At 50.4% G+C, this 22,436-nt stretch overlaps 7 protein-coding genes across 7 annotated transcripts; 5 read left to right on the forward strand and 2 right to left on the reverse strand.

The window, feature by feature from the left end:
- Window positions 1–669: 669 nt before the first annotated feature.
- On the reverse strand, window positions 670–1,102 carry COCCADRAFT_98222 (uncharacterized protein; the record flags this gene model as incomplete). The annotated part of the gene is made up of 2 exons (XM_007714875.1): window positions 670–779; window positions 862–1,102. The coding sequence occupies 2 exons, from the start codon at window positions 1,100–1,102 to the stop codon at window positions 670–672; spliced, it is 351 nt and encodes a 116-aa protein (XP_007713065.1).
- A 1,167-nt stretch (window positions 1,103–2,269) lies between these two features.
- Window positions 2,270–3,450, forward strand: COCCADRAFT_98235 (uncharacterized protein; the record flags this gene model as incomplete). Its single annotated transcript, XM_007714876.1, has 2 exons — window positions 2,270–3,089; window positions 3,143–3,450. The coding sequence occupies 2 exons, from the start codon at window positions 2,270–2,272 to the stop codon at window positions 3,448–3,450; spliced, it is 1,128 nt and encodes a 375-aa protein (XP_007713066.1).
- Window positions 3,451–5,754: 2,304 nt separating this feature from the next.
- Window positions 5,755–6,498, forward strand: COCCADRAFT_98169 (uncharacterized protein; the record flags this gene model as incomplete). The annotated part of the gene is made up of 1 exon (XM_007714877.1): window positions 5,755–6,498. The coding sequence occupies one exon, from the start codon at window positions 5,755–5,757 to the stop codon at window positions 6,496–6,498; it is 744 nt and encodes a 247-aa protein (XP_007713067.1).
- Window positions 6,499–11,407: 4,909 nt separating this feature from the next.
- COCCADRAFT_37466 (uncharacterized protein) lies at window positions 11,408–13,144 on the forward strand (the record flags this gene model as incomplete). Its single annotated transcript, XM_007714878.1, has 5 exons — window positions 11,408–11,605; window positions 11,656–11,908; window positions 11,963–12,109; window positions 12,162–12,279; window positions 12,331–13,144. The coding sequence occupies 5 exons, from the start codon at window positions 11,408–11,410 to the stop codon at window positions 13,142–13,144; spliced, it is 1,530 nt and encodes a 509-aa protein (XP_007713068.1).
- Window positions 13,145–13,552: 408 nt separating this feature from the next.
- On the reverse strand, window positions 13,553–14,948 carry COCCADRAFT_98178 (uncharacterized protein; the record flags this gene model as incomplete). The annotated part of the gene is made up of 7 exons (XM_007714879.1): window positions 13,553–13,781; window positions 13,866–14,084; window positions 14,150–14,322; window positions 14,386–14,536; window positions 14,588–14,607; window positions 14,662–14,748; window positions 14,796–14,948. The coding sequence occupies 7 exons, from the start codon at window positions 14,946–14,948 to the stop codon at window positions 13,553–13,555; spliced, it is 1,032 nt and encodes a 343-aa protein (XP_007713069.1).
- A 1,161-nt stretch (window positions 14,949–16,109) lies between these two features.
- On the forward strand, window positions 16,110–16,840 carry COCCADRAFT_37468 (uncharacterized protein; the record flags this gene model as incomplete). Its single annotated transcript, XM_007714880.1, has 2 exons — window positions 16,110–16,724; window positions 16,775–16,840. The coding sequence occupies 2 exons, from the start codon at window positions 16,110–16,112 to the stop codon at window positions 16,838–16,840; spliced, it is 681 nt and encodes a 226-aa protein (XP_007713070.1).
- A 372-nt stretch (window positions 16,841–17,212) lies between these two features.
- On the forward strand, window positions 17,213–18,603 carry COCCADRAFT_98230 (uncharacterized protein; the record flags this gene model as incomplete). The annotated part of the gene is made up of 6 exons (XM_007714881.1): window positions 17,213–17,255; window positions 17,307–17,412; window positions 17,464–17,476; window positions 17,530–18,280; window positions 18,336–18,416; window positions 18,449–18,603. 6 exons carry the CDS (start codon window positions 17,213–17,215, stop codon window positions 18,601–18,603), a joined length of 1,149 nt encoding a protein of 382 aa, XP_007713071.1.
- Window positions 18,604–22,436: the final 3,833 nt, after the last annotated feature.

The raw sequence follows: 22,436 nt of genomic DNA on the forward strand, positions 1-22,436 counted from the left end.
AGCAAGCACATGTGGAGCGTCGGCTTCGCAGGTCAAGGTCAAGGTGGTCAGGGTCCATCAGGGGACAGTGTGGCGCGCAGCTAGTGCTGGATGGGATTCCGCATACGTTGCGCTTCTGCTGCTGGATGCGTCCTGTGCCCGGTAGAGGTTATGGGACCCTCCAGTTCCCGCAAACCCTGTGCATGCACCATACTCGCCCCGTGAGGACGTAGTTACATAGCAGTAGTCTATTAGTAGCATCCCGCGCCAGAAACTCAGGCGTAGCTTGGGTGGGTGGGCGCCGCCTCTGATGCCAACCACGACCCGTCACTTTGCAACCAACCCCCAACCACCAACCGCCAACGGGACACGGCGGCGGCGGGCCTTTGGGCGGCGTATCAGCGAGCCAGCAATGGTTGCTTAGGCTCGGGTTGATGGCCACAGCCTCGCCATTCTCTGCCCACGGCCCACCCGACGTCGATATGCGCGGCAAACGTGCTTCTGATTGCTGCCCTCGAGCGAGTTCCAGGCCCCTGGCGTGGGATGGTGGTGCCGGCGGGTGGTGGGCGTTGCATGCCCTCACGTCATCTGGCAGCTCATAGCCAGCCGGACCGCCCATACAATCCGCGCAATGAGGGGCAGTGCAACCTCCACACGCTCAAAGCCCAGGCGGGGCACCCGTCGCCTCAGTCACGGATGCAGATGCATGCCGCCCTCGAACGGGAAGAGATGTCGTGCACGATTAGTAGTGTATAGTAGTAGACTGACTGACTGAGGGGGGCCTGGGAGCTGTGTCTTGTCTAGCACTTCAAGGCTACGACGAGGGGGCTGCCCGGGGTACATGGACAGTACATGCTCACACACGTACTCAGACATGTACACAAATACTTGGGCAGATCCCTGGCGTCGGCCGGCTGCTGACTTTGATCTCCGCCAGCCAGTGTACATGGCAATAACGTACACATATCTGGATTGGTATCCTGCTCCTCGTTGTGACAATGTCGATCTTCTTTGACAAGAGGCGCCCCGCCGTCCAGCACAGCCGATGCGGTAAGGCGGGCTTGACCGCTCGCGTTTGCGTTTCAAGTCTGAGGGCCAGGCATTTTCCCCGCACGCCGTGCATATCCCAATCACAATGGGACACCCTCGAATCCGTGGCACCGGCTCAAAGCATTCCGAAAGCGATGCTCCCATCGCCATGTTCACAGTGGTAACGCAGTCGAGGGGAAGAGAGGGAGCGCGAGACGGTCGCATATGGCATCAAGTCGACAAACGGGGACTGGCAAGACGTTCTGGTCGAGTGGCTCGTAGTCGAGTAGTCAGTAGTAGTAGACTGCCCCGCGTGCGGCCAAGCTAGCCACGGACCAATCGGGCCCGGTTCCCAGCCATTGGTACTTGTCTCGACCATCCACACCCTACATGCACACAGCACATAGCATGTACACTCTTGTATACTACACACATACCTGCGCGGCTTCCCTTCCCATTTGCTCTGCACCAAAGGCCCGGTGCACACGGCATTCGGCATGGATGCAGGGCGCCAGTCATGGTACCCTACATGGCCGTGTGCATGCATGGCTGTAGTCGCAGAGTAGGCCCATAGCGTTGCGGCCAAATTCCGCCCAACAACCCCAAAAGAAACACAACCCGAGCGGCTGGCATGCTTGGGTGTGTAGATGCACTTTATTGCCGACCCGTGCCATTCGGAAGTCCGTATGCAGTATGGATTCCAGCGGATGCCGACTCTGTCTTCTTGCGGGTCGAATCTGCCAGTTGCATTATTGACCGTGGTAATTACGTCACCGCCAGACTACCCTAAAGCGACGACTATCTTCCACTTCGACTTTACCATTCTTGATATCGGGAGTACATACCATCTCGCCTTTGCCATGACTGCCAAATCAAATCCCAAGGATGCATTGCAAACACTTTGGCCTCCACTTCCCTGCTCCATGTCCTAAAATGCTAAGCACTTCTGCTCTGCATTACACCTGATAAACACTGATAGAGCCCATGTACATGCTGCAGAAGAACTCTGCGTAAAAGTGATACACACTCTTCAGCCGAACGGTGAGCGCTCATGTAGGCAGAGCCGAGGTCTTTTCTTGACGTACTTACAGGGGGAGAGCCGGCCGAATCAAGCCCAACATCCGCGTGTTACCTTACCCCCTCTTGATCCAGCCGGATCCGCACCACTCTTGTTATCTGGGAGTGAGTGCCGGTAGTTGCCACTATATATCCATATAGGCCCCTAGCCAAACCCCACCCATCATCTGTATGCTCCATAGCCATGGCGGCAGCATTACAAAACTTGGTCAACCTTGTCGCGACATCTGCCACGCATGTTGCGCTCAATCCCATCGTGACTACCGCTCTCTTATGGATACTAACAAAGGGCCCTCTGCAACTCCGTCGTCAGCTCACCAATAGGATCCCGGCTCTTCGAGATCCAACACAATATGCGCACATTGTAAAGGCATTGAAAGTGTGTCTTGCGTTCGGAGCAGCAAGGGTTCTGAATAAACAGTTGAACCACGTAGCTCTGAATTCTGGAAGACTCCGAAGTGACAAGGCAAGGTGGAACTGGAGTCGCGAGGTTGCTGTCGTTACTGGAGGGTGCTCTGGAATCGGGGAGCTCGTGGTGAAGAGATTGATCAGCAAGGATATACGGGTGGCTATCCTGGACATTCGCCAACTACCACCGAGTCTGCAGAGCGGTAAGTCTTTACCTTTGCAGTACCGTGCATCTCATATGCTAACTGTGCTAGTCGCAAACGTCACATTCTTTGCTTGCGACATCACAAATCCAAACGCCGTCTACTCGACTGCAGAAAAAATCAAAGCGACTCTAGGCGCGCCTACGATTCTTGTCAACAATGCAGGCATTTTCGTGCCCCATACCATCTTGAACACCGATGATGACCATCTCCGGAGAATCTTTGACGTCAATGTACTCAGCAACTGGTACACCACCAAGGCGTTCCTACCGCACATGCTCCAGCATAACAAGGGCCACATTGTGACAGTTGCGAGTGCGGCGAGCTTCGTCGGCGTCGCCGGTATGGCCGATTACACAGCGACCAAGGCAGCGATTTTAAGCTTCCACGAATGTCCGTCATCTGTTCTTGTTCTCCTACGCTGCAATAAGCTGACTTGTGAGTAGCGCTCAACCAAGAACTCAGGCATCATTACAACAGCCCGAATGTGCTTACGACATCGATCCACCCCAATTGGGCGCGCACGCCTCTCATTGCATCCTTCGAGGACGAGCTCAAGAAGCGCGGCGCCTCCATCATTGAGCCCACTGTTGTTGCCGATTCAATTGTCAAGAGCATTGTGAGCTGCAGTGGTGGACAGGTCATGTTGCCAAGTGATGTAAGTAAAATAACTTACGTCAGGGGGTTGCCGAATTGGCTACAAGAGAGCCTCAGGAACAGTATTAGCAAGTTGATCAAAAATGGCCTGCAGTAACCAAGGGTACTATATGTTTTGGCTGCGGCGTCTTGCACACACTATGCATGGGTCGGTAGGGTATGATAGTACGGCCGCCATAGTTACTACTCTAGGGACAAGATATGTAGCTTTCGGCGGCACTCGTGCGGCGAGGCCCTTTTGTGGTGACACGGACAAGACTCGCCGACACTGAGATGCCGCTTTCAGTAGGTTTGAGGAAAAAGCGTCGAAGACTGCATGCAACGTGCCGTGTACGCATGAGGTGTGTGTGGGTGCTTGCCGTACTTCCGCCGTGCTGCGGTACCATTCACACGCCTACTCCTAGTGGCTCGGTGCATCGCGCAACAAAATACCGAGACGGGCGCGTCGCGTTCTCCGCCAACAAGCCACTTTTGCTTCCACTCCGAGCCAACAAAGTCCCAACCGCCATTTCCCAGTCGCATTGATTCACCACCATGGCAGAGGCACAGGATGACGTCCACATGGACACGCAGGACATTGAGGACGAGACGCCGCCCTCGGATGTCTTCATGGCGCCGTCAATTTCCAAGCCGAATCTTCTGGGTGGCCGGTCTTACTCACACTTCTCACCCATCCCCAAGCAAATTGCAGATGACATGGCACGAGAGGTTGTCTTGGGTGTCGACGAAGCAGGAAGAGGCCCCGTATTGGGTACCGCTACTCCGCCCGTCTAAGACGATGACCATGACTGACACAATCCAGGCCCTATGGTATACGCCCTCTTCTACTTACCAATCGAACTGCACCACTCCCTCCTCGCCGAAACCCACCACTTTGATGACTCCAAGGTGCTCAAGGCCGATGTCCGGTCCGATCTCATGCGCACGCTCTGCACCAAAGGCACCGATCTCTACGAAGCCGGCGGGTGGGCAACGCGGCTACTGTCTGCACAAGACATCTCCGCGCACATGCTGCAGCCATCCGTGTACAACTTAAACGCCCAAGCTATGGATGCGACGATTGATTTGATCAAAGAGGTCCTGGCCAAGGGGGTCAACGTCAAGGAGATATACATTGATACAATCGGCAAGCCCGAAATCTACCAGAAGAAGCTGGAGAGAATATGGCCCACCATTAGCATCACAGTCGCAAAGAAAGCCGACAGTCTATACCCAGTCGTGAGCGCAGCCTCGGTCTGCGCCAAGGTTACGCGCGATGCTGCACTAGACGTGTGCTACGAGCCCTACCATAGCCGCACCGATCCAGAGGCTGAAAATGGGGCACAGGTCCAAGCCGCGTGGGGATCAGGGTATCCATCGGACGCGCGCACCTCAGCATGGATGAAGCAGAACATGGATCCCCTCTTTGGCTGGGGTAACGAGACTCGCTTTTCCTGGGGCACAGCCAAGGAAATGCTTGAGGGGAAAAAGGCCGATGTCAGCATCGACTGGCCGGCGGATGACGATGGCAACGACATGCGGATGACGGACTTCTTCAATGGAAAAAACGAGGCAATCGGCGATGAACTTGTAGACTGGTTTGGAAAGCGAGTGACGGAAGAGATGGATGTGTTTTGATTGCCTTGAGATAACGCAAGGCATCCTTGCGCAAACAGCATTGCTACCGAAAGCGGCGAAGCACACGACACTTGTTGAACACGACCATGGAAATCTCTTTCTCGGGCACATCTTGACTCGGTGCGTAAGGCTGGTCTACACCTGTCGTCTGGGTAGAATACCCGGGCGTCTTCGTCGGTCCGTTGAGAGACTTGCACAGGCCACCAACAAGATGGGTTATCCAACGTCACATGCTCACATGCACATCGTCAGAACCAGTCAACCCACGATGACGAGTCCAAGCGCAGCCCGCGCCCTCGAAGTAAAGCCGCATTTGCTGACAAGGGAGGCCCTTTGTGGCGCTTATGTCAACAATCCGATGCGAGCCAAACTAAATAGTGCGTCTAAGCACACGCCCCTTGTTGGGACCACTTCCGTGACTACGTGTGCTTTACGTCTATGCGTCTCATTCTGCACAGAGTCCAGGCGTGCACGTATAAGTGTTGACGCTGGCTTTATAGCAGCCACTGGGCTGGATGCAGAAAGAACCTAGTCATACATAAACGCTCTTCACTTCACGTTCACGTGTAATTACCTCGCTACAAACAAACAACAGGCAGCCGCCATTTTCGCACCTTCTCCCTACCTTGCACAAAATCTTGTGACACCGCGATTGAATTTTAACACCTGCGCCAACCTTTTACAGTATCGCCGTCGGAGTATTGCCATGAAATGGTGCAGTAGAGCTTCCAACAATCACACGTCCTGGATCCATACGAGTGCGACAGATAAGCAGCATACAAAAATGTCTCGATCAAGGAGCAACGAGCCCACACCCTGCCATCGCACACAACATGATAGCGCGGCGATGCAGATTGGCGAAGCCGGACGAAGAGGTGGTGTTGCTGCACGGGGAGAAGGCAGTTATTCCACCCTACCCAGCAAACGAGACAGCAACATCCCGGCGCATCAATGTTTCCTACTCTCCGAAGACGAAGATAGCGACTGGGACCCATATCCCCCTTCGCCACCGCTCTCTCCTAAAACAGTTGTTACCGAGCCAAGATCACGATACAGCCAGCGCACAAGCACACTGCAACAATATGGCTCGGTGAAGCGGCGACCAGGCTGGAAACCGAGTCTCAAAGAGGAGTTACTACGGAGGACATCGATGGATGCCGCCATGGGCCACACAGAACCACGAGCCAGCACACAGACGGGTCGTAATAGAAGCAAAACGACAAGACTAGATTACACACCCGAGCAAGGCATAGAGATTCCGCAACCACAACGAAGACGCGGATCAACCCTATTGCATCCTTCCTCCCCAATCATCGGGTCGGCAACATTACATGCAGATACTCCGCCAGCAGACACTCCGCCGCTACCCCAAGACCCTTGTTTCGAGAATTGTCCGAAAACTCTTCTACGCAAGGGCTCCTCGCTACTCCACCCGTCTCCACCCCCAAGCGACGCAGAATCGGAAGCCAGCATGCGAATTGCGCAGCTTAAGACTGTCTTGTCGTTTCCGCCGAGAAAGCAGTGGTGATTTCTGAGGTTCATGTAGTTGTTGTTTTTCTTTCTTTATTCACACCCATCGTCGCTTTCATTGATGATGGGTTATGCGAGCCAGCGAGACTTATGATAGATGCAGTTCTTCTTATGACAACAACTCCTTTTTTATGCTATTAGACACTTTTTTGTATATAGTCGTAGTGTTTTTTTTGTGAATGGCCTCTTTCTTTTTTCAAAAAAAAAAGAGTAATTGCCTATCGATGGTTGTGTATATAGAGTATAGACCGATTGTACCCGCATTTACTACACATTTACTACATATTTTTTTTCTTTCTTCCACACTCGCTATCATGCTGTCTTGTCAAGTGGATTCAGAAACCAAACTCGATATCAACGATGACGATTTGGTATTCTCCTTAAACCAACCTCGTCTAACAAGGCATCGTCGGTGCTACTATATCCCAGCCATCCACTAACATATCCGTTATCCGAATCCACCCAAATCCCCACTCTCATCCTGCTGAAATAACACTAACGTCCTCGACCAAGCTATCCCTCTACACCGCACGTCTACCCCGGTACCTTACCCTCTACCCCAATTTCCCCCAGTCCGCGGAGTAAACGGGGGGGTTTAGGGGTGGCGTAAATGAACTATGTATATTGTTGGAAATCCGTGCACCATGGCATATTATTAGTTTGGGGCTGCTGTGTAAGTCTTATTAGAAAGATGCGGTGTGAATGATTATGGAGCAGGGTAGATGACATCTGTGAGTTATCCTGTTGACTTGCGATGTTGTTCAGTGCGTAGGGCGATATTGGAAGATTGTGGGCGAGCAAAATGAGTGGTGGGCTTTGTTATCTTGATGGTTAACCCGCGGAGTGAGGGAGTGAGGGAGTGTGGGTTTGTTGTTCTTCCTACGCAAGCACTATCTTGTTCTAAGAGTTGAGAAGGTGTCCTTTTGAAGTTGTTGGAATGTGTTGGTTTTGGTCTTTCTGTATAACAGAGGCATGCGGATGTCGGAGATAGTGAGAAGGCTGGAGGTGATGTCTTCGGCGTGTGCAGGGAACGACATGTGCATAATGATGCTTGTATAGTTCGAGCTTTTCGCCTTTTTGAGTGGTATTTCGTAATGCTGGTCACTGACGAGATTGTTTTCGTGAGATACAACTTGCTGAGAATAAATTGTATGCAGACGAATTCCTGACCCAGACTTACGCCTCTTTGAACACTACTCAGCGCTACTATTTCTTAACTCCCTACGCAAAATGTACTGATTGTATACTAGTCAAGGTTGTAAACTGCTTGCTGACAGGGTTTGATCATTTTCCGCGATCCTTGCTTGATCTTTTCCCGAGATGTGCGACAAGACAGTGCACCAAGGGATGGCATTCAAAAACTTATTCAGCCTTGTGTTACCTGAATCTCATAGCCTCCCCCGGAATATGAAGATTTCAAAAGGCCGTTGTAAAGCTCAACCCGCCTTCGAGCTGATGGTTGTTGCAATTTCTCACCTAGCTAGAGAGCGCCCAGGCTCCTCCAAAAACAATGACCCCCAAACAACACATAACCAACGCTAGGTACTCAAAAAACGTAAAAAAAGAAAGATTGCATCGGCCGGGAATCGAACCCGGGGCTAGCCGAAACTGTTCTCAAGGAGAGATGGCAACGGCTAATTTTACCACTAAACCACCGATGCTGGAAATTTGGAAGGTATCGCTACCAATGTGACCTAACCAGGGGTCGAACCTGGAATCTCTTGATTTCAGATGTGAATCGTAGTCAAGCGCCTTGCCATTGGGCCATTAGGCCAAGTGATTGCTTAGTAATTTGATGGAGGTTTTTGAGATGGGAAGATTTATATCTGTCAGCAATGTTCTAGACAAAGTTGAAAGCGAAGAAAGTTGACATCTAAATCTCTGAAGTGAGAACTGTGGTGGGGTACTCATTGAAAAACTCTGGTGTCCCACCAAGTATGGCTTGGGAGGGGCCGAAATTTTCCGAGATCCGGACTCTCACTTGCCGAACGCGTAGTGGAGCATCCTTAAAATTTCTATTTTCTTTGTCTTTATTCTTTCTACTAGGAAAATACTATCTATGATGGTTGTCTAGTTGTTTCAAAGTGTTCTGGGATAAAGAGATGATTTTTTCTTCTTCCTAAAGACACTACACGAGCCATTCTTTCACTCAAGTACATTCATACGTAGCTTCGAGGTATGTCTCATGTCGATTACATTCAAGAATAGTCACAATAGTGGCTGTGCAGCCAGTCTGCGTAATTATTCATGTGCTGCATTGAATAAAATAGCGCGCGACTATTGATTCCATTGTCACTCAATTTGAGCCCCAGTATTTTTAGGTGAAGGCCGCAGAGACAAGAGTTGACATTTGAATGGAACTTCTCATCATACAATACAGAGCTCAAGTCTACCCAAATGCAGTAAATGCAGCTGCGCTTTTGTCATTGCTATTGAATGATACGCAGAGTGAGAAAAAGAGCTTGGTACTGGTTCAACAGAAGGGTACTTTCCAATTATGTTAAGCCTATCGCAGGTAGTGTCAGGTACGCTTGCTCGGCGCCGTACGTAAGGATCAACCTTATTCCCACTGATGGTACTGTTCCATGATTACCCCGGGGAACTGTCTTTACCCAATGGGTAGCGGCAATACTTTGGTTCAAAATCAATTTGATGGTTTCAAGATTTTTAAGTAATGAACGACAATATGTACTTCCTGAACTCTCTACCCACCACGGCACCCGCTCTAGGTGATGACGTATGTACGAAACACGAACGACTTTATAGCCTTGAGAGGGTCATTGATATAACAACTAGTGCCATTTCGGCCGACACGGCCATCCATATTGTCTTTAAGACTTTGGCATTGATATGAATTTGCGATTGTCGGCACCAGACAATACCAGGCCTCTTGAATTTGTGGATCATACATTTCATGCATCATCACCACCGTGGTTCTTAGCCCAAACCATTGCCGTGTGGTTGTTATACGGCAGGTGCATGAGGAACAAACCTGGCAATTCGGATGAAGACGCCTGCAGCTTACGTATGGAGCGCGATTTGCAGTGCAGCGACCCGTACCATTCGTTGTCGCTACCATATTCTGCATACGCGACACTAAAACCCAAGCGACATATCTTGGCCCGGTGGTACCACTAAAGGAAGATCAGAACCCAAGAGGGATGACAGTAGCCGGCGCCATGTCTTGCGGTATGTACCTATATTCCGGCAAGTTCAAAGGTACCGCGACTGAAAAGAAAACATGGCGCTCGCTCGAAAATACCCCGACTGACTCGACAGTTCCCGTCTTTGTGAGACATTCGAGAGCTGTTCCACCACGCCACCCGGCTCGTGTTCTCAATACTTCAAATTGTCCGCATGGCTTGTGTGACAATATCGTTTCTCCACAGTCCCACAAAGGTGGTCATTTCCACAGACAGCCATGTCAGCCGCCTTCTGTTACTCAAGGGGCCGAGTGAAGGATCTTGTAGCGGGATTCTGATATCCGGCTCTATCAAGACAACTTGGCCGCGGCAGCTATGGAAATAACACAGGATTTCGGGATCATCCTACGCTCACAAGTATTTAGTCCCATAGGCTACATCGTTGTTGAAGTGAGATGGCTCGAGAGCACGCGTTGTTGAGCCGACGTACGTACGTAGCGTGCCAAGAGGTGTCTTTGAGGGCTTCTCCACCACCGTATTCTCAATCTGTCAAAGGAAAAGCGTAAGCCACGATGCCCATATATCGACTTTCCCGCGGCAGATGGCAAAACTAGTTCATGTGGATCGAGATACGTGACGGGTATAGACAAGTTTGCACATTACTTTTTCCAGAAGCGTGTTTCATCGCAACGCGCTATTTTGCGAGCGTCAATTCCCACCTTGTCCGACTGCCGACACATACCAGACGACAACGGCCGAACTGCAACAAACGTATCATGGGTGCTTGAAAGGAACCAGAAACTTTACCCGGGTCTCTTACGTCCTGCATATCATAATGATGTTGGGAATTCGGAAGGATACCTGTTCGTTAACCTGCCGATCATGAGGAAAAGCAAAGCGTTGCTCGACCACCCTTCCAGGGGGGAAATGAGCCTCCCTCCGCGTACGCTCGAGATGCACAAACCTATCTGTTCTTTTTTCGACTGTTCTTTTGGGCGCATCCTACGATATCTCCTGGCTCAAGCCCCCAAGCCACCAATCGTATCGGCGGAAAAGTGTGGTGTGGCAAATGCATAAGCATGCTTGTCCACGAGACGACAGCTTCCGCTGTGTTTATGACGCATTGATGTGGCTATTATCCTGATCAGAATCTATGCTATCACAGGGACGGACTTGGAGAGGTGGACCTGCAGTGGTGTGTCAAAAAAAGCACATCGCTTGTCTTGGTTCGGAAAAAGCTACTTTCATGGTGCCGGGGTCAAGGCGAGCCCTGTAGAAAAGCACGCAACTGTTAAAAGTATGGGGATGCTCCGTAGCCAATCTCACACCAGCATCCAGCACCACCAGTGCCATGTTGATGTGGCTCCTTGGGACGCTAACGACCCCGTAGACCAGGGACAAGTCCTATACGCCCAAGGCTAGCATCCAGCTCCCCCACTCGCTTACCTTACATGCAGACGCCGAGCACTTGTATGGCCCGCACCGTGCATATGCTGCCCCTGGTTCATTCTAGGGACGCCGATGAGGAGCTGTGAACCATGCGTAACTACTCAGTATTACTGGGGGGTTTAAACGCCATGTTGTATCCGTCTTATGAGATACCCTCCTCTAGATACCCTGATCCCTCCACTCCAACTCCACATCCACACACTCCTTTCTTCTCTTCAAACATTCGTTTCGATATTTCTCCTCTTCTGAAGCCTCTTTGGTCAAGCCGCATAACCTCTAGCAAACGTCAGTACACCACTACATTCTCATCACACCATGGGTGGGGATGCAAGCGCAGTCTCTTCTTCAGTACTGCCTCATGCTTCACTCGCCCATGACCAGGGACCTCTTCACCTTGCTATCGTTGTCACACTTGTCTTGATCGCGCTCGTCATATATTCTTTAAGGGTATTTACACGTGCAAGGCTACTTCACTCATTTGGCTTTGATGATGGACTCATGTTTCTGGCTGCAGTATGTTAAGACTAACAACACAAGCGCTACACAACTAACATTCCCGGCAGCTGTGCGCAGTAGGCGTTTTCGTTACATTTACTGGATTAGTAGAGCTAGGTCTCGGACGAGAGGATCGAGACACTGAATCCCCAGTTGAGAGCGGACGGTTGGGTCCATGGATCTGGGCACTAAAATCAGTCTATATCTTTGGGCTTGGGCTGGTAAAGCTGTCAGCCGCCTTCACGCTCTTGCCCGTATCCAATTCCAGATTCCACGCCTATGTATACATTTGCCGTGGAGTTCTAATCGTTGGGATTATGTGTAAGTTTACGCAGTAAGAAACGAGACGGAGAGGCGCTAAGCTAACGTGAATAGTCTTGATATTCTGGCATACACTTGAATGGTTCATCTCAATTCTCATTCATTGCATGCCTCTTGTCGCAGCTTGGGACTTCTCATATGGCGGGAACGCAAAGTGCATGACGCCAATCGAATCTCAGCATTGGGCTATGGCAAATTATAGTGAGTGATGCGCTCTTTACCCTTGCGAAGCTATATTGACCCTTCATACCAGTAACCAATACAACTTCCAGTCTCTTGTTGGTTATACTTGCGGTCCCTACCATTCTCGGCTCATCTTTCAAAATTGGCATCAAATTATACCTCGCACTAGCAACTGTGTTGGCGCTTTTGTACGTCCACGTCCTCTCGCTGTATGTTCAGTGCGGCTAATATCTCTACAGCGCATGCGCCATTGCTATAATACGAAGCCGAATGGTCATTATTTACTGGGCTGAGGTAGGGGATAGAGGCAGATACGATTTGTCCTTCATGACCTGGGGCACTGTCGAACTCACGACAGCTATGATAGCCGTGAATCTTGGTACCTTGATACCTCTTGGTGGAGCTATCAAAACACCAACAACAGAGTCTCCAACTCGGCGCTCTCCCCCAAAAATCTCCGGTCCGGTAGCGGGAAGCGCTGTTCACGTATCCCATGGCGACGTTGACTCCATCTTCAATGCCGAGCCCAGCGCCTCCTCCGAATCAAAGCAGCGCAACAGTCAATACTCTGGCCGAACAATCATGTATCGCCCCAACACTGCATACTTCCCCGCAAGTTACACACACCCCAGCCTTACGCGCTTCCACGACGACGAATCAAACCTAGATTTCGACATCGAAACCCCCTCCACCCGATCGACGCGCAAACTGAAAAAACCATTTCCACCTTCCCGCTTTTCTGGATCGACAACATATACGGTTGACACGCGCCGAATAAGTGATTGGTCGCAACTAAGTGGGTTCACATACTACTCGCATGCATCGTCGACTGAGTTCAACAACCTACAAGAGAGCAATAACAGAATGTCAGCAGGTTCAAAGGAGCTGGAAGAATTTCATATGCATTCCGGGAGAGATTCAGGGAGCGGGAGCAGTGAAGGCGATCAGAACCAAGAGATTCGTGTTGTTTCTGATGAAGAGAGAAGGAGCGGAGGGTTTCCAACTATCTTCCTGGAAGACGACGTGAGGCACCCATACAGTATCAGGGGTTAAAAAGTTGAGAAGGAAGACAGATTTGAGACTTGTGCTGGATTTTTTTTCAAAGGCCCAGCCCAGACCGCAAAACACTCCATGCGATTAGCGACAGCGACCCAACACCTAAACGTGGGTGATTTACATACGATAACTGCATTCCCTTGTTTTCCTTTGTCATCATCAGAATCGACACTATCGGAACATTTTTCCTTACTTTGTGTCAAAGCGCCAACATATTAGAGCTCTACTCATTCACGCGAATATCTCTTATTACCATTCCTACCAACCTCCCTTAGTATATCATTAGCGCCAAATATTTATTATCAGAACGAACATAGATCAGGATTTCGTTTTGTCATTCTCTAAGATACAATTTCACACTCCCGTGCATCCGTGATTGAAAACTCAGTGAAGAAGTTGATGCGATTAGGTCCAGCGTTTCTTGATGTACTGCGCCTGGTAGCCACCAGGTAGCTCGGTAACCCAACCATCAATGTCTTCGTTAATTACGCGCGGTACGGTGCATTTATTCATGGCAGCTGCATCTTGCGTCTTGAGCGTGGGGCAATTGACATAGCAGGGCGAGTCAAGGGCTCGCTGTAGCGCGTCGTCTTTCCAACCAAAGATATAGTCGCCGTGGTTCGCAAAGCCAGTCCTGTCCCCCCCCACATGTATTATTAATAAACTGTGCTGTAAACTAGTGTAGATACTCGATTTGAAACAGGAAAAAGAAACGTACCTATCGCCGAAACTCCAGACAAACGGCTGACTACCGTCCTCGGGCCATTCAGCCAAGTCGTTGAACGCACTCGTATCCCATACGACTTCGTAGAAGAGCTGGCTCATTCGGACAGGATGGCTGGCTGGACAGGGTCCACCCGACTCAAAGGTCCCGTGTTCAGGATATGCCATGTGTGCCATGTGGTCTGGAGAATCGAGATTTTTGCCATCCCAGCAGCTAATATCGTCATTAGCAAAGAATGTGGCTTTGGAAGCATATGAGGGGAGCAGGGACTTCCTTACGTAGGAAAGCGAACGGCTGTCATGATGCCGGTTTTACATGGTTTGTCTGGGAAATCGAGGGTTTGCGGATCGCGGGTGTCGATGTGGTCGAGACACGTGAATGTCAATTGTCTGAAGCGCTCTGCTTCTTGCTTCGAGCGTGCGTTTACGTCTCCGATGAACATCCGGAAGCCCTGGCGTAGTTAGTCGGTTAAGTTGTGCCCGATAAAGGTGCGGGCCTAGAGAATTTGACATACCGGCTGAAAGGCTTGGACCTTTGATGTTTGCTGGAAGTTATATAGTCCGTCTTGCATGTAATATACCGTCATTCCTCCGTTGACGCCATTGAAGCCTGAGTTTGGAATTTGGGGCACGCGTTTGTATGTGCCATTTCTGGCTTTGAAGTAGCTATGGTACTTGATGTTAGGAGCTTTCTAGAGGTGGGGTTGTAGAACTTACAGAACGGCTGTCCAGTAGTTCTGCAGGGAGTTTAGTGGAAGATTTTGGGTGAGCATTGTGCAAGTTTCACTTACGGAGAAGTCCTCACTGAATTGGCAAGATGTGCAAGTTGACTCGCCTGGCATGTCTTTCCCCGGATCCATGGTTACGTTGAAGGAGTTCTGTGCATGCTTAGCCTTCCTGAATCACATATGGTGGATTCATGTACTCCTCCGAGGATTTGGTGAAGATGCGGAGAGGGAGCTTGACCGGGCGTGACTAGCGGGTCTAATCTATCGATGACTAGTTGGGCGCAGGGAAAGCGTAGCAGCGCTATTGCAGGAGCAGCAAGTGCAAAAATTGTAGCGTCAAAAAACCTCATGTTGTCAGAAGGTGAGATGATTTCAACCTGAATATTAGAAATGGACGAAGAGCAGGTCTTTGTCGCTGAAAGAAAGCTTGTGCTGTCTGACTGAGATTTGCAAGGCTACAAATATCAAACACGGCAATTTGAAGTCTATAGGTTGCGTTCAAAGATGATCTTTGGAACTGACGTGGGCAGCACTGCACACTATTTAGTCGCAAGATGAAAATAGCCCTTGGCTTCCCACGTGAAGAAGGCGATCATCATTGTAGGATGCATTGCTCCGATGGCCCCGAATAGCAGTGTTACTTCCCGCTATCTTTTTGAGCCAAGTGCAGTGTATGTAGTATACCAATCTACTGTGCTCGGCGTTGAGGTCTCCTGATCAGCTTTTGGTAGGTGATTATGTCTTGGACCTCACCAACACTCCTGTTTGGTACAATGTACTTCCGGCTGCCAACCGGGAATGGCGGAGCTAGCATTGATTCATCCTGAACAGTTTCCCTTTCATCAAGTGTTTCATCATATTCAGCCGTTTTTAATGATCAGCATTCGTCCAGCAGCACATGTCCTGACTTTGCTTCGGCAGTTGTACTCAACATTGGAAGGGTGGAGGACGCCCCACCTATATGGTAATCAATCATCAGAGGAGAAGACCATCACTGGCCATGTCTATACCGCATCATATTAATATTGGTGGATGTTCAGACAAGGTTGCACAAGCCTCAATCTATCCCATTTTACCCATGCGCTAAGTTGTGGGGTCTTCTCTTGGGTGCTGTCTATCACCATTGTTGGGAATTACATTTAGTTATCGTCATATCCCAATAAAATCAGGAAAGCAAACACATTTCATGATTGGAGGAATTCATGGTCCCAAGTCGGGTCTCTCGGAAGTCCCAAGGGCTTGTAACGCACACTGATGATACCGCCGTGGGGCTATGGCCGGTTGAATATCGAGTTGCTGAATAGAGATACGAGAGACCATGAATAAAATATCCAGATACATTGTCATATCATCTGATGGTATCATAGCCGATGTTTGTACACTCAAATTAGCGGAATAACAGATATCCTTCTAGAAGGACAAAATTTTGCGGTACCCACGGCTTCATCACCCATTTAGCTGTCAGCTCGTAGAAAGCATTTTGTTACACCACTTGCCCCTATACAACCGCCATGAAAATCACCACCCTTCTCAGCGCTGCATGCTGGTTTTCATTCGCATCCGCTGCCTTTGATTACAATAGAGGAGGAGCGGTACTCAAGGCTCCTGACGGCGATTCGTTCCAAACAGTTGCTGGTACCTTCACCGTCCCAAAATTGTCCGGCTCGAACCGATTATCGATATGGGTTGGCATTGGTGATAGGCTGGAGCAGAATAGCATTCTAAGTGGTGGCATCGTCTACAACAGCACTCTGAAGAGTTTTGCTTCGTACTTCCCAGGCCCCGCAACAGATACGACTTCGACTGTCCCAGTCGCAAATGGCGATTCGATCACTATCACGGTCAATATCACACTGACAGGTGGTACGGTGACGATCGAGAACAATAAACAAAACAAGCGGACGACACAGTCTGTCGCAGCACCAGCAGGCACTGAGCCAACCTCGTTGACTGCCTTAGCAGCTGATTGGTTTGTTCAAGCCTACCAAGTGATTCCTGGTGAACTTGTAGCAACGCCAGACTTCGGTACGGTGTCTTTCACAGCTGTGAAGGCGACGACCAAGGGTGGAGTAGATGTACCAGTCTCAGGAGCTGGCCGATATGAGATTCAGGGAACTAGTGGACAGGTCAGCATCTATGCGAAGTCGTCTACGTACCCTAGCTAATTCTTGACTAGATGTATTCTCGAACGACAATCTCCGACGCAGGTATTTCGGTGCAGAGACAAACCGTGGGGAAGTAGATGAACGTAGAGATTTGTCATCAGGTACTACAGAGGGACTTGTCTGATCATTTAGTAGATGATTTCCATCAGCCAAGTGTATATGTGGAAGTAAGAGCTCTAGGGTCATGTCTCATCCTGGATAGATGTCTGGATATGTGCTGAATTGTAGCATGTTCATGAATAATCATCATTTATAGCGCATTATTTGGGACTGATAATGACAATCGGAAAAAATTGAGGGTTGTTATCATTATTAAATACAAGAGTTGTGGCGAGCAGAGAATATATGATCTAAAGCTGCTGCGGGATATCGATGACGTGCCCCTCCCACTCCACACTTCCTGACGCGTCGCGACACCTCGCCCATAGCGCGTGCGACAGGCGAACAGGATGCGCTTCAAGGCATCAATACAGAACATAACAACCTTTACAAGTATATTCCCTACAATTCCTAGGTACGACAAAATCGCTGACAATTACACAGAGCTCACAGCATCGCTTAATTCGCTCGGTCCGCTTGCGTGGGTAAAACTGAGCGAGGAGCAAGTATGCTTCACAATTATACCAGAACAGGGCACCCAAGTATGGGCGTGAGTTTATTGGCTTATCGTAATTTCGCCTCTCATTCTAATCGAATACAGTGTTCTTTCTATTGTAAGCGTAGAGAAGACGAGTCGACAAAAGCAGAGCCTTAACATGTGGCGTAGGACGCCATCTTTGAAACCATCAGCGTACAATCAGCAGCAAACAATGTCATCAATCTCGAAGTACCGCTGGCATCACTGAATCGCGCTCTGAAGTCAGCAGTTAATGCGACATCAGCCCAAATACGCCTCACCAAGAAGGATAATCTGCCTATGCTAGCTCTCACCATTGTCACCACCACATCCTCCAATACATACAGCGCCTTCCCCACAAGTAACAATGATGGTTTTGGTACCGCCTTTGACAGCGACTTTGGTGGGGGAAACCGTGAAACAATCGTCACACAAGAAATACCCGTACGAGTGCTCGCGCCAGACACAGTTGCTCATTTGCACGAACCAGCCTGCAGGGAGCCAGACGTGCACATTATACTGCCGCCTCTAATGCAGCTCAAGAGTATTAGCGACAGATTTACCAAGCTGGCGCTCGCAGACACAAAGACAGGTAGCACCACTACTTCGGCTAGAACGCGCTTGGAAATCGCAGCAAACATGCACGGCTGTCTGAAGATGAGCATCAGATCAGACGCCATGAACATCTCATCCATTTGGACTGATCTCAACAATCCCGAACTAGATCCAGGTCACGTGGCAGGGGGTGAGAACGGCATTGCAGAACACCCTAGTACGCGCATGAAGCAGCTCGGGAGCGCCGATGGACGAAGCGATGAAGGCTGGGCTGTGGCACGTATTGATGGCCGTGACTGGGGCAAAGTCATGAGCGTCGGTAGACTGGGCGGGCGGGTCATTGCATGTAGGTGGCCCCATACACGGCACTTATTACCCATTATTACGCTGACTTTGCGCAGGCTTCTGCCACGAGCACGCTTTGATCTTATATGTTTACCTGCCCAACGACAATGGCGAGGATGAGTCGGTATTGACGGTGGGTTATATTGCTCTTCACTGGATTACTGAATAGGTTACTCATTTGCATATAGTACTTCATTAGCTCCTACAGCGCATAGTCATGAGTTACGAGTATCTTTCCAGTCACCATCTAGTACCACCACCCCTAGGAGAAAAAAAGACCCTGTGATCCGCATATTATTACGCAAATCTAAGCCACATTGTTGAAACTGCATCATGCAACCTCGCATTTGCCCACTGCCCACTGCCCACTCAGCCCTACCCGTCCGCGGGACCCAACTACGTAGATCAGTCATGCAAGGCGATTCAGACCCCATCAGCCAGGTAGAGTACCGCCAAACTAAATAGCCAAACAGCGAGTTCCGAGACTATCTACATGCATTCATTTGGCTGTGCACTTCACGCTATTCGCATTAACTGTACTTCAAGCCCAAAGTGACTTGTATCGCTCCCCCACGTTACACCAAAGTCCCAAATAAATCCCCATCCCTCGCCTACCCCCGTACACGCCCCCCATCCTCAATTACCTGTCGCCTCGTGGCGCAAGCACCAGGCGGAGCGCCCCATCCCATCGCGCCGGGAGCGCGGGAGGCGGAATTGCGGAATCGCGGCATGCGGTATCTCGGGTCCGATACGAACATGTGTTTGGCTAGAGGACGCTACTATCGAAGCTATGTAACAGTAGCAACACTCCGTGAGGCTATGAATGGTTTCCACGAACGTCCGTATCTCGCATACCTTTATTCCCTCAGGTGCCAGAAACGTAGTGCGAATGAGTCGAGATGCATCACTGAGAGAGAGTCAAACGGTGATTCCAGCATCATTCGATTTCCCGGGTATCGGGACATTATCCAAGCAAAGAAAGTTCTAGGCATCCCCCATCCCACCTCCTACTGACTTATTGCCTACAGATCCGCATATCCGCACTTCCCCCCACGTTGTCTTCCCACGCTGACAAGAAAGAGAAAGAAGAAAAAAAGCACCCAAAATAGCCCCCCCCCTCGCATCACAAGAAAATGACCCCAAATACCCCTTCTTCAGGCTAAGCGCAAGGCCCCAATCTGACAAGCACATTTCGGGAGATCCGAAAATAAACACAACACATGCACTCTCTCTGACCCCCCGGGCCAATGAGAAAGGCGTGGTCTATGTTGTAAAAGGGAAAAACAAAAGTAAGAGTTACCGGTTTGGGCGGAGATGCAGCGTCATGTCAGCACAAGGGGGGGAGTCATCTATTAGAAATCAAGGTCAGTCAGCCCTACAAGCGCTTGTCGCGCTTGTTTTGATTTTGCGTGTTTCCAGACAAGGTATGTATGTAAGTGTGTGGATGGGAAGGATGATGATGATGTGGGGGGTTGGGAGAGAGAGAGAGAGAGAGAGAGGGAGAAACTATTTTTGGGGGGTGGGTTTGAGCCTCGGTTAGGTGGGCAGGCGTGATACAGAGAGCGTGCGTGCGGGACCTGCAGAGGCTTGTGGGCATGTTGCGAGATGGGCGCGTATTGAAGGAGGGGATGTGGTTGAGGCGGGAAGAGGGAAAGATGGGTGCTGGGAGGGGAGGGAGGGAGGTATGACGGGAGAGGGTTTGTTACGGGTGTAGCGATACAAAGGTATTGATTGTTATCGAGGTATCTCGAATGTTCTGCTACCAAGGTATGCAAATACTGTTCGTTCCGTCAATCGATAGCGATGGCAGCGATTTCGTGCCTTGCTGCCTGGTTCTGCACCTCGTTGTGTTCCCTGCATATGCACATTCCGACTCGCACACCCATGACTTGTTTCCGAGGCGTTGGATACCGATGGGAATCGAGGTCCAGCCATACCCTCAGGGGGTTCTCATTGCCATGTGCTTGTTGCTGGTCAGACATTCCCGGCCTCCTGGGCTGCCGCCAATGCCTGCTCGCTCGTGGCTGTCCTTGTGGTCATCCGAACATGGCGCATTTCCCAATGCCGAGTGACCGGGAAGCCGAAGGAACGTGTGAGAGCATGCAAGATGTATTGGATAAGGATCGGGAGTCAAGCTTCGAGGCGTGCATTATTTGCTGTGTGGGTGAATAAAGTCCGTGAGCGTTTTCCCCCTTCGGAAATTACTGACAGCTTTTCGTTCGGGGAGTAAATCCTTCACAGCCCTCGTGGGTGTACAGCCCGCGTTGTTTTAGCACAGGTACCTTACCGTACCAGATGAACGTTGGTTCCTGCATCCTAAAATACCAGTGTGGAGACATGGCCGTTCAGCTGAGTGCTGGCAGCGGTAGCTATACCCAATAGAGGCATATAGTCGCCCGCTATGATCATGGAGTGGGTGCTGGAGGGCAGTACAGCTGGACATTGTGCGCTGAACGTACCAGGATGCACCAGAGGCCATCACCGAAGGGCTGCACACGTCGCCCAAGGGCTGCATGACGAATGCTACCGTTCCAATTGCCCAGGCACGATTTGGCATAGGCAGGCATATGGGTATGCGGGTAGGGCTAAAGCACAAGCGCTCTGACATGCACCTGCGAGTACGTATGCTTGCGATAGTGTCGAGCAGCATCTTGACTAGTACTACAACTTGATTCGCTTGCCTCGGGCTTTTTCCAAGCCCCCCTCATCTGGGCGGCCCCGAGTCCAGAGCAATATGATGCAACGTTGCGCAGGTGTGGTTTGCACTTGGACACGGCGCGCACGACGAATTCTGGCTACGTACGTGTGGCTTGCTCAGAAGCGGCATCTTGCAAAAAAGAACATGGGCTGCTCCGATAGGATTCCTGCCATGGAGGAGTAAGAGTTGCGCAGTGCAGATGGTTATCCAAAATGGGAAGTGAAAACGGCCGGTAACGACGCTGCATGACTGTACCGAGTCGTCCAATGATACGGTAAAGTGCGCTTATGGATGAAGGAGGCCGTTCGGGGAGGAGCTCGCTTGGGCCGCTCAAGGCCATGGCGTGGGGGATGTTGGAAGAGGCATATGGTCGCTGCGAACCCAGTCGTCTTGCATCGTCATACTATTCTACTGTCATCATTGTAAGCAGGAATTAGGAGCAGCATCAAGATGTTTGGAGCAGACTCTCGCAACTTCTGCCTTAGACATGACGAAGCACGTGTAGAATGACTCCTCTGTTCTTGTGCTTTGCAATCTGCACGACAAAGTCACCAATAAGCAGCTCTGTCCCACGTCTTTCTGCACGCTTCTGTGTAAGTAGTCAGCAAGCCAAGTTGAGCTGCGCACATTACATACGTACATACACACCCATCCACATTGTCTACCCATGTCGCTCGTCCCCCTGCTCGTCCGTGCATTTGCATCACATTGCGGCTCTCTCACCCGGCGGGTCCCTTGTTTTCACACTGCCACGCCGCCCTGGGACTTATTCCTGTCTTCCCAAGCGGAATCCCCATGGCGCGTTGCTGCGCACCCCCGCTCGCCGGCGACTAACGGCTACGGATGACTAGATCGTGGCTTGAACCAGGCCCGCGCGACCGCCACCGTTCCACCGCTGTGGTTGGGCAGGCCTAGTAGGCATGTATGATAAAAACGATGGCCTGTGCGTATAAAGACGGTTTGGATGCCTGGCTGAAAAAGAAGGCGGAGAGAAAGCTGGGACGGATACGCAAGCTCACAAGCATCCGAGCGCCCTTTTTAATCTTCCTTCCTTTGCCCGTCCGGTTCCCGAGTGTACTATTCCTATTTCCAATCTTCCGTCGTCGTTTCTAGTCGGCCTCTTGTTTCATATAAGTCGAGTCCGCGCCTCTCTTTTTGTGTCTTGGTTTCAGTCAGACATACATTCATCCATCCTTCTCTTTTACGCCTTTCTTCAGTCATCACCAAGTGTTTCTTGTTTCACCTCCAACATCATCCACTTGGATACTACTCTGCATACTTGTCGTCTTGGCCAACACTATTTCACTCTCAAGACCTCAGTGCAAGACATCCTCATCTACGCCATCTTCCACGTCAAACAAAGTCTAAGGTAGACTCCAAACACACCACGTTATCAGAAATCATCAAAGTCTCCGCAATGTCAGCATCAAACAACCAGGACGACGCCGCTACTCAAGGC

Source organism: Bipolaris zeicola (assembly GCF_000523435.1).
Source record: "Bipolaris zeicola 26-R-13 unplaced genomic scaffold scaffold_91, whole genome shotgun sequence".
NCBI classification, from domain to species: domain Eukaryota; kingdom Fungi; phylum Ascomycota; class Dothideomycetes; order Pleosporales; family Pleosporaceae; genus Bipolaris; species Bipolaris zeicola.